The 16,748-nt window shown below is 40.3% G+C and overlaps 2 protein-coding genes across 2 annotated transcripts in view; both read right to left on the bottom strand.

Moving 5' to 3' along the window:
• The window catches only part of LOC140228001 (uncharacterized), a 39,201-nt gene extending 38,903 nt beyond the window's left edge, over positions 1 to 298 (bottom strand). Inside the window, exon 1 of the mRNA XM_072308397.1 lies at positions 165 to 298. The gene's annotated coding sequence lies outside the window, so the exon portion shown is untranslated. The remainder of the gene's footprint in view (positions 1 to 164) is intronic.
• An 85-nt stretch (positions 299 to 383) lies between these two features.
• LOC140228002 (SREBP regulating gene protein-like) lies at positions 384 to 16,421 on the bottom strand. The gene is made up of 5 exons (XM_072308398.1): positions 16,253 to 16,421; positions 8,180 to 8,327; positions 5,995 to 6,146; positions 1,853 to 1,966; positions 384 to 512 (listed from the first exon to the last, which is right to left on the bottom strand). The coding sequence occupies exons 1-5, from the start codon at positions 16,343 to 16,345 to the stop codon at positions 426 to 428; spliced, it is 594 nt and encodes a 197-aa protein (XP_072164499.1). The 5' UTR covers positions 16,346 to 16,421; the 3' UTR covers positions 384 to 425.
• Between the last annotated feature and the right edge of the window lie 327 nt (positions 16,422 to 16,748).

The raw sequence follows: 16,748 nt of genomic DNA, 5'->3' as shown, positions 1-16,748 counted from the left end.
TGAAGCTAAGAAAGGGAAAATGAAATAGAGGGCATGCATGGAATGAAAGTTGGCATGATTTTAGAAGACTGGGTTAAATGTTAGAGTATGCTCACAGTCACCATATGGGAAGAAGAGAATGCAATGTAAACACAAAGCAAACACAACAGAATTGAACATGTCACCTGATAATACTTTGATCCAGTCAACCAATCAGATGTCAGCTCTTCCAGCTAATGGATTTTGGGAAGTCGGAATACTGTTTAAATTACATACAGCTCCATTATTATTTTTGCTTGTCCTTTTTTTTTTTTTTTTTGAGTTGGAATGGAGTGAAAGAGTTGTGCTGAAGTCTCCTCTGATTGACAGAAAATAATAAAATAGAGCTGCATAGAATTTCAAAGGGACGGTTCCAGTTACATAACAGCCAGGTTGATGGTAAAGGGTCATGAATCGGGCATCAACTCTGGCTGGCTTTCTCCATAACAGTGTTTTGCGATGGGGTCTCGGTAGGTGTTTTCATGCTTTACACTCTGTGACAGACAAACAAAAAGAAAAGAGATGCAAGTTTATTTGCTCTGTTGCACAGGTGAACATTTGAACTGCATAACTACGCTATTTCGAAACATCAGGCTGGTGTGAAAACGCCTATTATTTTAAATCAGCATAAAAAGAGATTACATACAGTGTACATGTAGTCCTGAAGAAAAATCAGCAGTCCACAGACATCCCATGTGATTACGATATACAGTGACACTTTACCTGAAAGAAAATCTGGTACTTTAAAAGTTTGCTATTCTACCACTGAAGTACAGTTGTACTAGAGACAGTAATTTAATGAGGAAAGTTTAAACAATCTCCACAACCACTTTTACTCCTAAACATCTCGCGCTATTTTGAAATTGCATTGCCCAAGGGGGGCTTATTTTGACCACCCCACATCTTGACTATTTATGGACAGATTGTGACCAATGTATTGTACTAGAATGCCTAGTTAAATTTATGATCTACTGTTATTCTTAAGTCATCTAATTAATCATACACATTTTATTCTTACAAATTTTGATATTTTCCTGTTTTCCCCATTCATGGAGGAAATGCAATCAAATTTTGTATGTTTGTAGCTTGTCAAGTAATTTCAAAGATAGCTTGATCAAATGTATTAAAATTGGCATGAAATTTGTAATCTATATGCAAAAATACCCATTTTCCTTGAAATTTTGAATTTCTGGATTTTCATTACATCAAAGCAGATATCTCAACATTAATTTTTTTGAAAATTCTATTATGTATTTCTCTGTTTTCAAATCTTTTGTTTATAATAAATGATCTATGATGGCCAAAAGGGTGTTATCTGAGGAAAAATTAAAAACTAAAAATTCTTCTAGACAACTCTACCTATAAAACCCATACAATTTACACACACAAAGTTATCCGAAGCCACCAATTTTTGGTGACACTGGTCATCAATATGTGCTATATCTCCGCAAACCATATCCCCAATTTTTGCAAATCGGGTCTTAAAATGATGTGAATGTAGATGTGAATTTAAAAAAAAAAATTGTGAAATTTCAGCATGACATCTTTTTGCATCGACAAATTATCTTGAAAACAGGGAACTTGATACAAAACCAGCTGACTCAAACTTGATATTACGTTTGATACAATGACTACTGCTCTTCTGAAAAACATAAACAATGCTTGGAAGACATAATTTTTTGAGTAACAGATGAAATAATGACATCATGGAGAAACATATTTAATTTCTGAAGGATTTGTACAACCCTGAAATGCACAAAATGGGAAATTACCTACGTACTAGTACTTGTCTGAAGTAGTTAAATGTAGTGTAAATTGACCAATAATGACTAACCTGAGAAGAGGTACGGCACTTTGTGAGACAAAGCTCAAAATGGTCAGCTACAGACTGGAACAGGAGACGGAATGTATTACTGGCCTTGCCAAGCATATCTTGAAGAATATGTTCCTGTTGCATGGAAAGAGAAAATAAAATGACTTGGTTTGACATTTGCTTTAATGGGTTTTCCAATTGATTTTCATAATTTCACATCATGTAGTACATAAATCGACAGCTCCATGTTTACATTTGTGGAATTAAATTTGGTCCTAGAGCAGAGAAACCAATACTCTGAAAATCTACAACAAATTACATTGAACAAGGTAGCAGTTTCACCATAAGAATGCACGAGTAGGAAGGTCACATATTTTAGAAATGTAGCAATGTAATTCCATTACAATACCACTCACTTAACAAGGCAACCTGTGCTTTTCTCTTACATTTTGCTGCTTTGAGCCCCCACTCATCCATTCTTATGGTGAAACTGCTATGTCATCATCCTTGTTCATTGTGATTTATTATAAAGTTTGAAAACATTCTTATTCCTTATCCTAGTCACTGTAAATTTTGAAACTCTGTACCCTGTGTAACAAATTTATAGTTGATCCAAAGTAAAAGTCTGAAAATACTGAAAATAAGCCAGAGTTTCCCTTGAAGTGTTTACAAACTGTCTACATAGTCATGCCTCCAGCCACATTTTGGGATACAGTAGATGCATAGCAATGACAACATCCAGCACAAAGTAGCAGCAGGGGGAATGAGACTACCAGAATACTTCTCTTTCCTGCATATGAACTCACGACATTCATACAATCTACTGTAAAAGTGGAAATTTTCGCGGTGTTGAAATTTTCACGCATTTCGCGCAACCAGAAACCAGCCCGAAAATAAAAGCACGTGAATATATTTGCTTGCCGTATGTTCCTGTACTTGGTGTCTTGATTCCGCGGAATTAAAAGCAAGTGAAACTCTTCTCACCCGGCCAAGCGCGAAAAATTAATCGTGCGAAAATATCCACTTTTACAGTATGTCAATGCTGCACACTGTCACTGGTCCAACGGTCCAGACCAGTAAAAATCACTGCTGGACCAGTAACTTTCTTAGGAATGGACTATTAAGAAAAAAAAAAAAAAAAAAAAAAAAACAGTCTTGTCCGACCTGTCTGACAGACAGGTCAGACCAGTAGAAAAAAAAAATGGTTAGTGTGCAGCCCTGTCTATGTGACTCTTGTCTATCTCACATTCAAAATAGCAAATTGAACAAGATCAACTAAATTTAGTGGGAGATCCAAGAATGATTATGACATTATCTGCATCCTTACATTAACCAGAAATAAAACTGAAGACTGATGGATAACTGCTCACATATCTATTAAATCGCAGATTTTTACAGTACAGCTGGTGATTTCAAGTTTGATGCTTGTGCTGGTGTTAGTGCTATCTCAACATTAGCACCAGCGATAATCCAGATTAAAATCAGTCAGTGTAGGCAGGTTGACCGCAAACTATGACCTTGTTCTGGTAGCGAACATTGGGCATGGTGCTGAATGTTGCCTGCTGAACTGACCTTTCTGACTGGTGATTTTCACTGTACATGTTTGTGTGTGTGTGTGTGTGTGTGTTTTTCTTCCCTATTGGCTAATACCAGCCCCTACGGATTATCAAATTTGTCATTTCAAGTTCAATGTTGGTGCTAGTGTGAGAACCACATTTCATGTCAGTGCACTTAGTCATCTCTACTCGCATCAATTGCACGTAGATCTGTATGAGCATAGTCAATGCTCATGTAATAGTCACCCTTGGAAAGCACTGTAACACTCTAGACATAGCCACAAAAATGTATGTCTGAAGACAAAAAAAAAAAAACCAACAACAACAAAATAAGATTGTATTTTTTAGATGTTACAAATTTGTAGCATTTTAATGTTTCTTCCACATTGCTTGTCTTATAAAAGCATTAATGGTTGCATCTTTTCATATTGAACCAAGCACAATAATCGTTTTTAGTTTTTAGCTGTGATGTAAAGATGAAACTAATGTTGGGGTCTACAATCATGATCAGTATTACTTGCATTGATCTGACTGTTGATGTTGGAGCTCAATTCAATGCAGTTGTCTGAAAGTTATCACCAGCGCCAGTGCTAGAATCAAACTTGAAATCCCCCACTGCATGACATGGCATCTTTAACTTGTGTACCCTTTTGCAGAGAAATAAATTTAAAGAAAAGTTCATTGTTTTTCTTTTATAAAGCATGGCATAATCACTGCCATGAGAGAAGGAATAACATGAAATATCGCTAAAATGATATCTGAAGGGTTACAAGTTAAATAAAGCAAATCATTCAGTAAGGATGGTTGTGGAAAACTAATGCAAAACCACTATAAATGATGCAAAATGAGAAAAAAAACTAGAAATGTCGCTATAGCGACTGATGCCTCCGCCATAATGCATGATTCTCCCAATAGGCGTATAGTACAATGTCTTCACAATGTGTGATCCATGACAGTTTCACATAACTGGCAAAATATTGAAACGACAGGTTTGTCAGAAATGTCTTGAACTGGGTTTGCTATAATTTTCTAAGAGTGCAGGTACACATATTTGGGGAATTTTTGGGAAGTTCATGCATTGAGTAATTTCCAAGGTACGAAGAAAGAGTGTGATGATGGTACAAAATAGATTTTTTTTTTTTTTTTTTTTTTTTGGGGGGGGGGGCATTGAAACCTGGCCTTTGACCCTTAACCTTTGACCTTTGACCTTCTGACTGGAAATTTCCCGGAGAATCTCCATTAGGTAATGCATGTATTAAGTTTTGAAACTAATAATGCAAGCATTGCATATACTAGTATATGAAGGAAATAGTAAAATTTTGAGTAGACCTTGACCTTTGACCCGACTATTGACCCATGACCCCTAAATTCCCTAGATAATCCCTGCCAGACAGTACATGCCATATGTACCAAGTTCCAAGAAGATACATTGAACCATTTGCGAGAATTGCAACATTTTCACCTAACCTTTGACCTTTTGACCTTTGACCTTATGACATGAAACTCTCTCTGGAGAATCTTTACGCAGTAGTTCATGTCCACACCAAGTTTCAAGAAAATACCTTCGGGCATTGCATAGATATGGGGGAAATGCAACATTTGTAGCATTTGACCTTTGACCTCTTGCCAATGTCACTAAAATCTACTCAACTAATTGTCCCATCATTGTACATCATCCTTGGACCAAGTTTGGTGAAAGCTGCTTCATCCAGTTTTGAGTTATCACGTAAACAGATAAATTTTAGGATTTGACCTTGATCTTTGACCTTTGACCTCTGTCCGATTTCACTGAAAAACTAGTCAAGTAATTGTCGTATCATACATCATCCTCCAACAAAGTTTGGTGAAATTTGCTCCATCCAGTCTTGAGTTATCGCGTAAACGGATACAATTTCATGATTTGACCTTGACCTTTGACCTTTAGCCGATTTCACCCAATATCTAATCAAATAATTGCCCCATCATACTTCATACTTGGACCAAGTTTGGTAAAATTCCAGTAAATATTACTCAAGTTATCAATCACGTAAACGAAAGCGGACGGACGGACGTACAGACGTACGTACGGACGGACGGACAACCCGAAAACATAATGCCTCTGGCACCACTTCGTGGCGGAGGCATAAAAATAAAATTGACTATAGTGCCTAATTACCACTAGACAAACTTAGCTGAAATTATGGTTAGACAATGTATTATGAATATAAGTACAGCAACTATTGACCTTGCACCCATCACTAATTGTCCATATATTTTCAGTCCTTCCCATTTGAAATTATTAGCTGAATAGCTAATAGCTTCCAACAGAAAACTCACCTTGACCTTTCACCACTATCACTTCATGTGAATAACTTATTTCTTTCCCTTTTTTATCAAGTTATCAACAGCTGTACATCCCTGGATGAAGGTAAAGCTAAAGAATTCAATTTTGCAGCCATTGGATGCAGAGCTCTGCTCACGCAACAGAGATTTTCTGCCTCGGACATGCCTGGATTTTCAACTTTGCTTTTGGAATCAGGTTTTTCAGATCAACTTGTTTCTCAGGACAATGCATTGTATAGCACAAGACAACTGGACAGATATCTAACACTTTTACTTAGGGCCCACCTTCTCTGGATGGAGACAACACGAGACACAGTGCTCATACACTGCACAACAGCCATTGTTGGAGCAACCATCACAGTTGTGGATAGAAGCTGCAGGGGTCTTTGAATTACAGCAGCCATTGGGAAGGAGGTCCTTCCATGAACACACGTAACCTGAAATGAAAAGAGTTTCCCTTTCTTCAGTTTTGACTGTACAATGTCAGTGATGTAATTGTTTTTAACTCAGGATAAAAAGACAAAGTCTAATAGACTCTATAGACATGACAACTAACACATGTCTTTCAGCTTTTTGTCTTAGTGTTTGCCTTCTGGCAAATAGAGAGTATAAGTGAATTCTACTCAATCTTAAAAATTGATCGTAATGGAAAATGAAACATAAAACAAGTGATTTTCAATTCCAGTGTATCATGTCACATTTTCATAAAACGGTAGCATCAGGCACATTCTACCCCAAACTCTCCGCAACCAGCAATCCCTCATGCCTTCATAAAAACATCTTTAAACTCACTTGTTTTGCTCATAATTCTATTGTAAAGTGCATTTGAGCATGTCATGGAAAATGCACTATATCTATATACAGTATATATATATATATAATTATGACACATAATAACAATAATCACCATCATCATCATTATCATTATTACTATTATTATTATTATTATTATTATTATTATTATTATTATTATTATTATTATTATTATTATTATTATTATTATTATTATCATTATTTACATTGGCAAATAGAAGTGATGAAATAATTGCCTAAAGGCTTTTATTTTACCTACAGTATGTATGGATGAATAGGGAGGCGACATCAAAAAAGGAACAGAGGGATAAAGAAAGGAAAAGAGTGTAGCAGCACCATGAGTGGAGGGGGGGGGGGGTGCGGAGCAAGCAGCGAGCCCTAACCTGGGCCCCGTTTCATAAAACATGTTAGGATGGCAACTCTTGCTGGAATGGCAACTTCCAATAGCAACAGCCAATCAGTAAGCTGGATTGTCATTGTTACCATGACAATTGCCATTCTAGCAAGAGTTGCTATCATATCAATTTATGAAACGGGGCCCTGGTGTGCCAAGAGGAGGCAACAAAATGAAAGTGAGAGTCAACCAATGCAAGTTACCAAACAGATCAATGATTATACTTTGATCTGTTATTCATCTGATTGAAGTATATCATACTTTATTTAGTAACTTGCATTTGTTGGTTGACTCTCGCTTTCATATTGTTGCCTCTTCTTGGTACACCACATTAGGGCTCGCTGCTTGCTCCGCCCCCCCCCCCCCCCATGTTGTTGCTACTTCACTCTTTTCCTTAATTTACCCCTCTGTTGTTCCTTATCTTGTTTGATGTTCCCTCTCTATTCATCCTTTTCCTTTAATGGTTGCCCCCATGGTCCTCTGGGTCATCACCGACTCTCCTCTGCCTTTTGTCTGTATACCCTCATGCTTTAACCCCCCCCCCCCCACCCTCCCTTTACCTGTTGGGCTCCTTGCCCATGACTACCAACCCTTCCCTTTTGTTTTCTTTGTTCTGTGTCCCTAGCCCTCCCATGACTGTTTTTGTTGTGTGTAGTAGTTCCTATGCATGCGACTGCTTTCCCTGCCTGTTTTTCATTTTGCCTCTGACAAAGATTCTGCTAGGATTGAAAGCTCATGCCCCTTTTGACTCCATTTTGCTTTATATATTTGTCTATAATCAGCTTGCTGAGAATGCTGTTCTATTTGATTAAATTCTTTGCATTGATGTGAACTTGAGCATGCAATGGAGTTTCCCTTACAACACTACATGACATGACGTTGATCACAGCATATTGTGATGTACAGTACATTAGATATTTTTACACATGACATCAGTGTCTAATAAAAGAAATGTTTTGAGTTTGATGTGGATATGATGGTAATAACAAAGACACGTTGAAATACGTGCATTACACTAGTGAGAAGGATCATACAATTGTATCTCCTTTGAGCTAGTCCATAAAAAGTGTGTCGTTAGAGTACACATGCTAGCCATGGCATGCCAGTACATAATGTAGTCAAAGAACATTTCAATCTGATACATCAAGATGTAAATACTGTACACACACGAAGCACAGTATTCATGCTGCATTCAACTCTGTTGAAAGAGTATCCCAGTATTTTGAAATTCTGAAAAGTTTCACTGCTGCACTGAAATCATACCTTTCTCATCTACGACATAATTCTTTCCTTGCCGGGAATTCCGACATGCTGTAAGATTGTTGGCCTGGGCACTTGTCCTGGTTCTCAGTGCTATCTGCTGAGGTGTTGGAGGCACATCCTGGAACTGGTCTGAGATCGCTATTGGAACCTACACAGCAAATGTCCATTCAGATAAACAAGATCAAAACACAATTATCCACCTTACTAGTATGTTTTTCCCATTGCAGATGAAGGGGGGGGGGGGGCTTTCAGTTCAGATAAAAACTGAACAAAGTTTGGGAATAACATACATTGTACATGAAAAGTAGAAACCAATAAAAAAATAAGAGACCCACGGGTCTAGCGCTCACCTGAGTATCGCAAGTTCACCTTTCACGCAGTCACTAATCTAAATTATTCACAGCTTTACTAAAATTTGACCAGGCATTCTCAAGTAGAACATGAAAATGTACAATAAGGGCCAAAATTTTTAAAGATTCCTTAATTTGGGGGCATTGGGGCCCCCTGGGGCCCACTGGGTGGGGCATGGTGCCCACTTTGATTAACTGAGATCCTGAACCTCCTAGGGATGCTACCTGCCAAGTTTGACAAAAATCCATCATGAGGTTTTCAGGAAGAAGATGAAAATGTACATTGTACAATTCAGGCCCCCATTTGGACCTTCCCAACCCCCCCCCCCCCCCCTCCCCCCCCCCCTGCCCCCAAGAGGGGCACCCCTGGATCTGCTATGAACAAACTTGAAACTACAGTCATTAATGTACTCACTCATAGTATTATCTTAGCTTATCTTAGAGAAGATTTTTAAAGATTCCTTCATTTTGGGGGGGTTTGGGCCCCCTGGGGCCCACTGGGTGGGGCATGGTGCCCACTTTGATAAATTGAGATCCTGACCCCCTAGGGATGCTACCTGCCAAGTTTGACGAACGTTTTCAGGAAGAAGATGAAAATGTACAATTCAGGCCCCCATTTGGACCTTCCCAACCCCCCCCCCACCCCCCTGCCCCCAAGAGGGGCACCCCTGGATCTGCCATGAACAAACTTGAAACTACAGTCATTAATGTACTCACTCATAGTATTATCTTAGCTTATCTTAGAGAAGATTTTTAAAGATTCCTTCATTTTTTTTTTTTTTTTTTTTTTTGGGGGGGGGGGGGGGGGGTTGGGGCCCCCCGGGGGACCCCTGGGTGGGGCATGGTGCCCATTTTAACAAAATGAGATCCTAACCCCCTAGGGATGCTTACCTGCCAAGTTTGGTGAAAATGGGTCATGGGGTTCTCAAGAAGAAGATGAAAATGTACAATTTAGGCCCCATTAGGACCCCTCCCCACCCCCCTCCCCTGGGTCCCAAGGGGGCACCCCTGATTCTGCCATGAACAAACTTGAAACTATAGTCATCAATGTACTAACTCATAGTATTAACTTAGCTCTATCACTTCTGGTTCTAGAGAAGAAGATTTTTACAGATTCCTTAATTTTGGGGGGTTTGGGCCCCCTTGGGGGCCCCCTGGGTGGGGCATGGTGCCCATTTTAACAAATTGAGTTCCTAACCCCCTAGGGATGCTACCTGTCAAGTTTGATGAAAATCGGTTTTGGGGTTTTCAAGAAGAAGATGAAAATGTAAAAAGTTTACGCACGACGGACGACGCACGACGGACGATGCACGCCGGACGCCGGACGAAGGGCGATCGCAATAGCTCACTTGAGCCTTTGGCTCAGGTGAGCTAAAAACACATCAGAAATACAAACATTACAAAACATAGGAACACAAAAGTGACATGTTCTTGTTGTGAGCAGGAAAATTGAGTTTTATAAACAGTAATGATACATATCGTATTTATGGGTAAACTCGGCCCCCTGTGTGCACACTACAACTAGTTGTAATGCACGCGCAGGGGGCTGAGTTTACCCATAACTATGATAATTGGTTTGTTTGTTGTTTTCTTTTCTCATCTGGGAAATATTATTCTTCATTATTACACAGTTTCCATATGTTTTTATACTTGCTTAGGTTGAAATTATGGAATTATCTCCAATATGCATGAAATTTACGTAATTAACAAATCATTCTTAAAAACAATGCATATTTGATGAATAAGAATTATGCAATCAGATTCAGCACATGAAGACCTATCAGCATGCAAATTGTGTATTTTACACCCCCTCCCCCTCCCCTTTAGAGTGGAGTATTGTCTGAAGTGCCTGCTGAAGTGGCTACAAAATTGGGATGCCTCCTGCAGCTTCATTAGCCATTCACATGTACTAGGGTGTCGAATCGCGCCCTTTCCTACCTTTGGACCATTGCGCGCCCTACGCGAAGCTGGATTGCGTGTGCATGCTGTGTGTATGACTATGTGGACATGTGTGTGTACTTATACGCTCGGCCACGCCTGTTGCCTTGCTCCTTGCTGCAAATACACGTGGCTAGCACTGTTAAACGGTTGCGACTCACTACCCCGGTCGACAGCGCTGCAACACATGATGTTTGATACACACTGATTCCACGATTTACAAAAGGATAGTGCTCAATGCCATGTGCCTTCATGTAGACTCTACACATACAATCACACAAACAAAACACTTTCCATTCATAACATTGACTCTCACTTTTCTCTGACAGCTGTAACTGTATGCGGATTTGTAATTATCACACGAGTTAACCTTGCAAACAAACAAGTTGTAGCTTGTACAAAGAGCCACAGCTCATAATGATCAGTCAATTCCTTCCGCAGGGTTGCGTGGGTCTGCAATGTAAACAGCTGCGCCATGTGATATGTACACTGTATGTAAGGGTAAGGGTAGCAAGCATGTACACACGCACACAGCACATGCGGTGTGACGACGTTGTGGGGGAGTGGCTTCTGTGCTTGTTACGCGTATTTTCTAACCGCTGTACACTCATTTTCCAATCACTGGACGGAGATCCACACACGAATGCAACTTTTCGGCGTAATGATTTGGACACATTTTCGTGCGTGCTCGTCAAAATAGGGGGTAATATTGCTGTGATTTGAAAGTTAAATTTCTCGAGATAAAAGCATCATTTCACCGTGAAATTTGTAATGTCTTAATGATGTAATTCTCTTTCATATAAAATAGTTCACGATTGTTTTTCACAGAATTTCCAAAGTTACAATTAGACATGAAGTCTAATTGTGACCCTGCACCACAAAACCAACAAAAAGTCGCCAGACATGGATTTTTAGTTAAGGGCAGATTCTGAAAGAACAGACTCTAAGCTTTAAAATGATGTATAACTCAATTCTCCATATCGCATATAGCTATAAAAGAACCAACAATGGCGGCGCACTAATTTAATCGACGTATTTGGAGAGATTTGCAGTCAACCCCACTTCCGGTTGCAGCTATCGCTCCGCGCGCTATTATGCATGCATGCACGCTGCGTGCAGCGGCGCGGCTAGCGTCCCACACACTTATTCATCGCTTTCGTTGCATTAACACGTACGTATACTTACTCGCATTTCGTCAGACCCGATTAAGTCTTATTTCGCTGCAAATTCACCGAATTGGAGAATCAACAGTGAGAATTTTGTGTAGATATCACACTTATGCTTCTTGATTCTTTCATATGTCCAACCACAGTCAGTGAGTAGATAAGCGTAAACATCGCTAATACGAACGGGTGGTAACTGTTTCAAGTCCCTAGTCCATGTCACTGCTTTCCCATTGAGATCGCGAACTGAGCCATCCGCTGTAGTCACCCTGCGCCGCTTCCTCTCGGAGGCTGCGTGGTCGCACTCCTCCAAAACCGGATAAACTTTTTTCGGCTTTTTTTCGGCGAGATTTTCTAACTCAAATCGTCGTTTTCCAGTGCAAGGCACACCCCTTTCGACAAGATATTTCTTCAGTTGAGGAACTGTCATGTTCTTGAATCTTTCACGATCATCCATGATTAATAGCTTTTAGAAAGACACTCGCTGAAAAGGTAAAATTTGCGTGACCGATGTTGAGCAGACGCTACCGATGCAAGTGAAACTGTGCGTTGGCGTGCAGTGCATTGCGGTGCAGTGCATTGCGTACGTAACATGTTGGCGATAACCAGAAGTTAAGCTGACTGCATAAAAGCCACGATGTTGATTGCGCAATGCATTCTGGGATGATATTTTGCTATATGCAATATGGAGAATTCAAATGGACTCCCCTAACCTATCTAAATACTGGAAAGAAAGCACACACTCTGGAAAAGTGTGAACTGAGAAAAGAGGCTCTGAAGTACAAGGTCTATTCAAGTGCTTAATCTTTACCAAGCCAGGCTAGCTGTGCCATGAAAGGAACAAAACACAGGATCAAAACTACTGGAGCAACAACAATGAAGGGATTATCAGATTAAACTGAAATTGAGCATATTCTATTACCGTAAAACATTCTGCCCATGATTAATACTAACTTTCAAAGCAGCAGCGTCATCCTTTCAAAAGTTATTATACTTTGAAAGTGAAGAGAGTGCAAAGGATTTCAAGACATGAAAAGTGGCCTCTAAGACATACCTGATCATTCTACTCTTCCCCCCCCCCCAAAAGGGTTGTAGACAAACTGCTAAAAACCCTTTTTCCCATTCCTGTTAAGATCCCAAACTGAAGAATAATGTAGAAGGATAGCTCCTTCAGAAAATATGAAAAACTTACACTGTAAGACTGACTTGGTGGAACCATTTCACCTTTTTTGAGTCCTCACATAAAATCAAGGGGTGTGACTTTTTGTTTGTTTTGTGATGCACGGTCATAATTAATGAAGATTGTCTTTAACGAGTTTGAGGTGACAAAAAATGATGTCCAGTATCAAAACTCAACATGATCGACATGTTTGCTTTGTGTTGTTGACCATCCTGGAACAGCCCTGTTGCGTTTTGATGTGGTACAACAGACACATATGCATTAAATGTCAAATCTTGAAATTTTTTTAAATCACTGTTCCCAAAGGGAAGCAGGACCTTCAAGGCCAGGATGTGTTTCTCATGCTGCACAGGGCCGGGTAAACTGACCAGACGCTGTTAATACGCTGTGTGAATACAGCGTCTGACAGACGAGACATGCACCTTCAAAGTGGGGAACCACAACACAACTACAAAACTTTATACGTTTCTTATAAAAAATGTATATGTTACTCACATTAAGTGCATGCTTGTATTACAGAAGGTTCATAAGTCCATAAGACGATGTACCGTTCACACATGCTGCATATAATCATCATTTTCGGTAAGTTGTAAAATGTGAATTTCAATATTGATAGCATAGATATGAAGTCACATTATTGAAGATTTGCATTAGATGAGTTTGAGGTGACAAAAAATGATCTAAAGTATCAAAATTCAAAGCGATCGCATGCGATCGCTGAACTCTCTTCGTGTTGTGGGTCACGTCGTTACAGCCCTGTCGCTACTTACAGCAACTGGGCTGTGTATAGTTAAGGGCCGGGTAACTGCGACCTAAGCAGATAATAGGATTTTGGGCCTTGTACGGGGTAGTATTGTGGATAAATGCGAAAAAAACGGACCTATGGATCAAAAGTTATGACCCATAATAGAAACGCACCATAAAAACTTAACATTGGGCCCTTAAAGTTTGTTGACCCCTGCTTGTGACCTTTGACCTTGTGGTGATCATCCACTCCCCAAGGGACATTTACCATCTAAGTTTAGTCACAAATGGACCTATGGATCAAAAGTTATGACCCATAATAGAAACGTGCCATAAAAACTTAACATTGGGCTCTAAAAGTTAATTGACCCATGCTTGTGACCACTGACCTTGTGGTGACCATCCACTCCCCAAGGGACATCTACCATCCAAGTTTGGTCACAAATGGAGTTATGGGTAAAAAGTTATGACCCATAATAGAAATGCCCTGAAGTTCATTGACCCCTGCCTGTGAGCTTTGACCTTGAGGTGACCTTCATATATGGTAAAATGTGAAACTTTGTACGACCCCTCTTCCCTTGAAGTTTGATTGCAATTGAAGCCCAGAGTAAAGAGTTATTGAAGTTTTTGTAGCGTTATGGACAAATGACAGACGATGGACGGACAGACGACAGACGCCGTAGGCAATCCCTTAGTCTCCCCTCACCTCCAGTGGGCTCGACAAAAATTGCTTCAATTTGAATACATACAGATGTAGACCAAGTATTGAAAACAGGATACAGATTGAACATTTGGTTCCTCCAATACTGTAAAAGTGGAAATTTTGCGGTGTTGACATTTTCACGCATTTAGCGCACCGAGAAACTAGCGTGAAAAAAAAAAGCATGCAAATATTTTTGCTTGCCATATGTTCCAGCAGTTGATGTCTTGATTCCACGGAATTAAAAACATGCGAAACTCTTCTTACCCAGCTGAGCGCGAAAAATTAGTAACACCAAAATATCCACTTTTACAGTAGACCTAGTCCATTTCTGTCCAAACTGACAACTTTAAATGATTCGGTCAAGAGGAATCTATGAGAACGACAACTGCTCCGTAAGACGGACTTGAAACATATTCATGTGCGCTAGCTGGTAGCAGTATAGCCTTTGGACCAGGCGCTCTCTGCTGGGCGCGTTGCTTCCTGGCGATCCAAGCCAAGCGCGACAGTGTGAGAGCGAAAGGGCTTTGTCCAAAAAGGCAAAAAACATCGATTGCACCTTTTATGCATATTCATATCGCCAATGTGCGAAGTGCCTTACAAAGGCCGTTTTGAAAAACAAGTTCGAAGGGAGGAACAGGGTCAAGTGAGGGTCAGGTAGAATGGAGGTGGACTCATAGAAGCACGTTTTTTCAAGACCATATGGGACCAGCCTGGAAATTAGCAAGTATTTTTCAATGGCAGGTAAGAATTAGATATTGTAGGAAACATGGTCTAGATCTAATGTTAGGCCTAGTAAATTTTATAAAAGTAAGCCTTTTGCTGGTGAAATACATCTAATTTGTGTTTCTCTTTCATTGTATTTCTACAGAGATAGCTTGATAGCACTCTGTTGACTCAGGGCACTCCCACGGCCCACAGTAACATTAGGTCCTACACGTGTAGGTCTAACATTAACATTACCAGTATGGTAGACGTCTAGTTTACAACTTGAGGAGCGCCCCGGCGTTAAGGGCCGGGTGGCTTCCTGATGCCAATGCAATGGAGTGATGCCGATGCGATAGCGATGGAGTGCCAGAGTCAGAGACAGCCTGCTTATTTTCCCTTTTTCTAAGGGCGAGGCAACCCCCTAGGCCTTATGAATACACAAGTATCGAGTACCGCATTCTGTCTCTCATCGTGCTGTTCGTAGCAGGGTAAAGCAAAGGCCAAGGCTCTAGGTAGGGCTAGGCAAACGCATTCTCCGTGTCTCGTGACAGCCATTCATTCAGTGCCACAATCGCGCACTAATATGTTAGCAACATCAACATTGATCAATAACCAGAGTCAAGTACCAGTATGGTAGCCCTACTACATATCGACCACCCTTTTTGAAACTGACCGCGTATACATTGGCACACAGAGCGCTTAGTACGCACTTCACTGCGCGCAGAGCACATAAAAATGGATTGGCTTTGACCGTTGATGAGGATGGTGTGGGAAAACGCGAAAATTCACTGTTCATTAATGGTTTTAATCAAGGACAAAATTTCGAATGAATATTTTCACCGAATCGTAATGTAATGTCTATGGAAGTTTCTAAAAAGCTTCGTACAAAACGGTGTTCAATACAACTCGGTTTGCGTGCATTGTCAATGCAAAAAACAGCGGTCGATCTCAGTCAATAAGGAGCTTTGTGACCGCGGGGAGCTGAAACGAGGCCACGCAAGTTCGACGGCGATATTTTTGTCACTGAAACTTCGAATCAAAAAGGGAACAACGGCATTTGATAGTGCTAGATTTTCTCAATCACGTAGGTCAAAAACTTATCAAGATAAACATTAGGCGGTCGATGAGTAGTAGGTCCAACCATACATATTGTCATATGACTGTACATAGCCCGAGGCTACGTATGCATTGACTGGGCTGTGTATAGTTACAGTACATACAGCACAGTACAGCTACCAACAGAAGTTAAAGACGTTCCACTGATTCACCATTCACAAACTTTTGTCTTACCTGATTTAACGTCTTATTCATAAAATAGGTAAACGAAAGCAGAAATATCACAGCCAGTACCCAGCGTCTCCGAATAAATCGAATCGGAAACATGGAGGTAACGATGCGAAATAACTAGCGTTTGCAATCAACACGCAATTATTTTCGGGCAGGCACCATATTGAATTCCGTCGACCGCTGCATCCACGCTACCACCAGCCAGACTACGGCGAGATGTAATGCGGGCGGCGGCCACAGACCGCACGTAGGTACTAGGTTCACGTACGCGCGCGCACGCACTGTATTGCGCGCGGAAAAGCTCCTATCTGCTGCTCCATAAAACTGTATGGATATGTTGAGACAAGGCAGAAAATATTCTTGCCTGAAATTACCGACCATTAAACTTGGGTAGGCCCACTAAGTATTATGTTGTGAGTATTAGGGGCCCTAGTATGTACTACTCAGTAGTACTCTTAGAAATAAGCAATAAAGAGATCCGTTTTATATCCCAGGATTA

The sequence above is a fragment of the Diadema setosum genome, chromosome 4 (assembly GCF_964275005.1).
Source record: "Diadema setosum chromosome 4, eeDiaSeto1, whole genome shotgun sequence".
NCBI classification, from domain to species: domain Eukaryota; kingdom Metazoa; phylum Echinodermata; class Echinoidea; order Diadematoida; family Diadematidae; genus Diadema; species Diadema setosum.
The sequence above is the reverse complement of the archived record's forward strand: the minus strand, read 5'-3'. Positions and strand labels throughout refer to the sequence as shown.

Excerpts from the sequence above, each read along its gene's own strand:
- LOC140228002 (XM_072308398.1), bottom strand. The coding sequence starts at position 16,345 with ATGTTTCCGATTCGATTTATTCGGAGACGCTGGGTACTGGCTGTGATA. Across the intron at positions 8,328-16,252 it reads TGAATAAGACGTTAAATCAG|GTTCCAATAGCGATCTCAGA; the intron begins GTAAGACAAAAG and ends TTTGCTGTGTAG. Across the intron at positions 1,967-5,994 it reads GTTGTCTCCATCCAGAGAAG|GAACATATTCTTCAAGATAT; the intron begins GTGGGCCCTAAG and ends TCCATGCAACAG.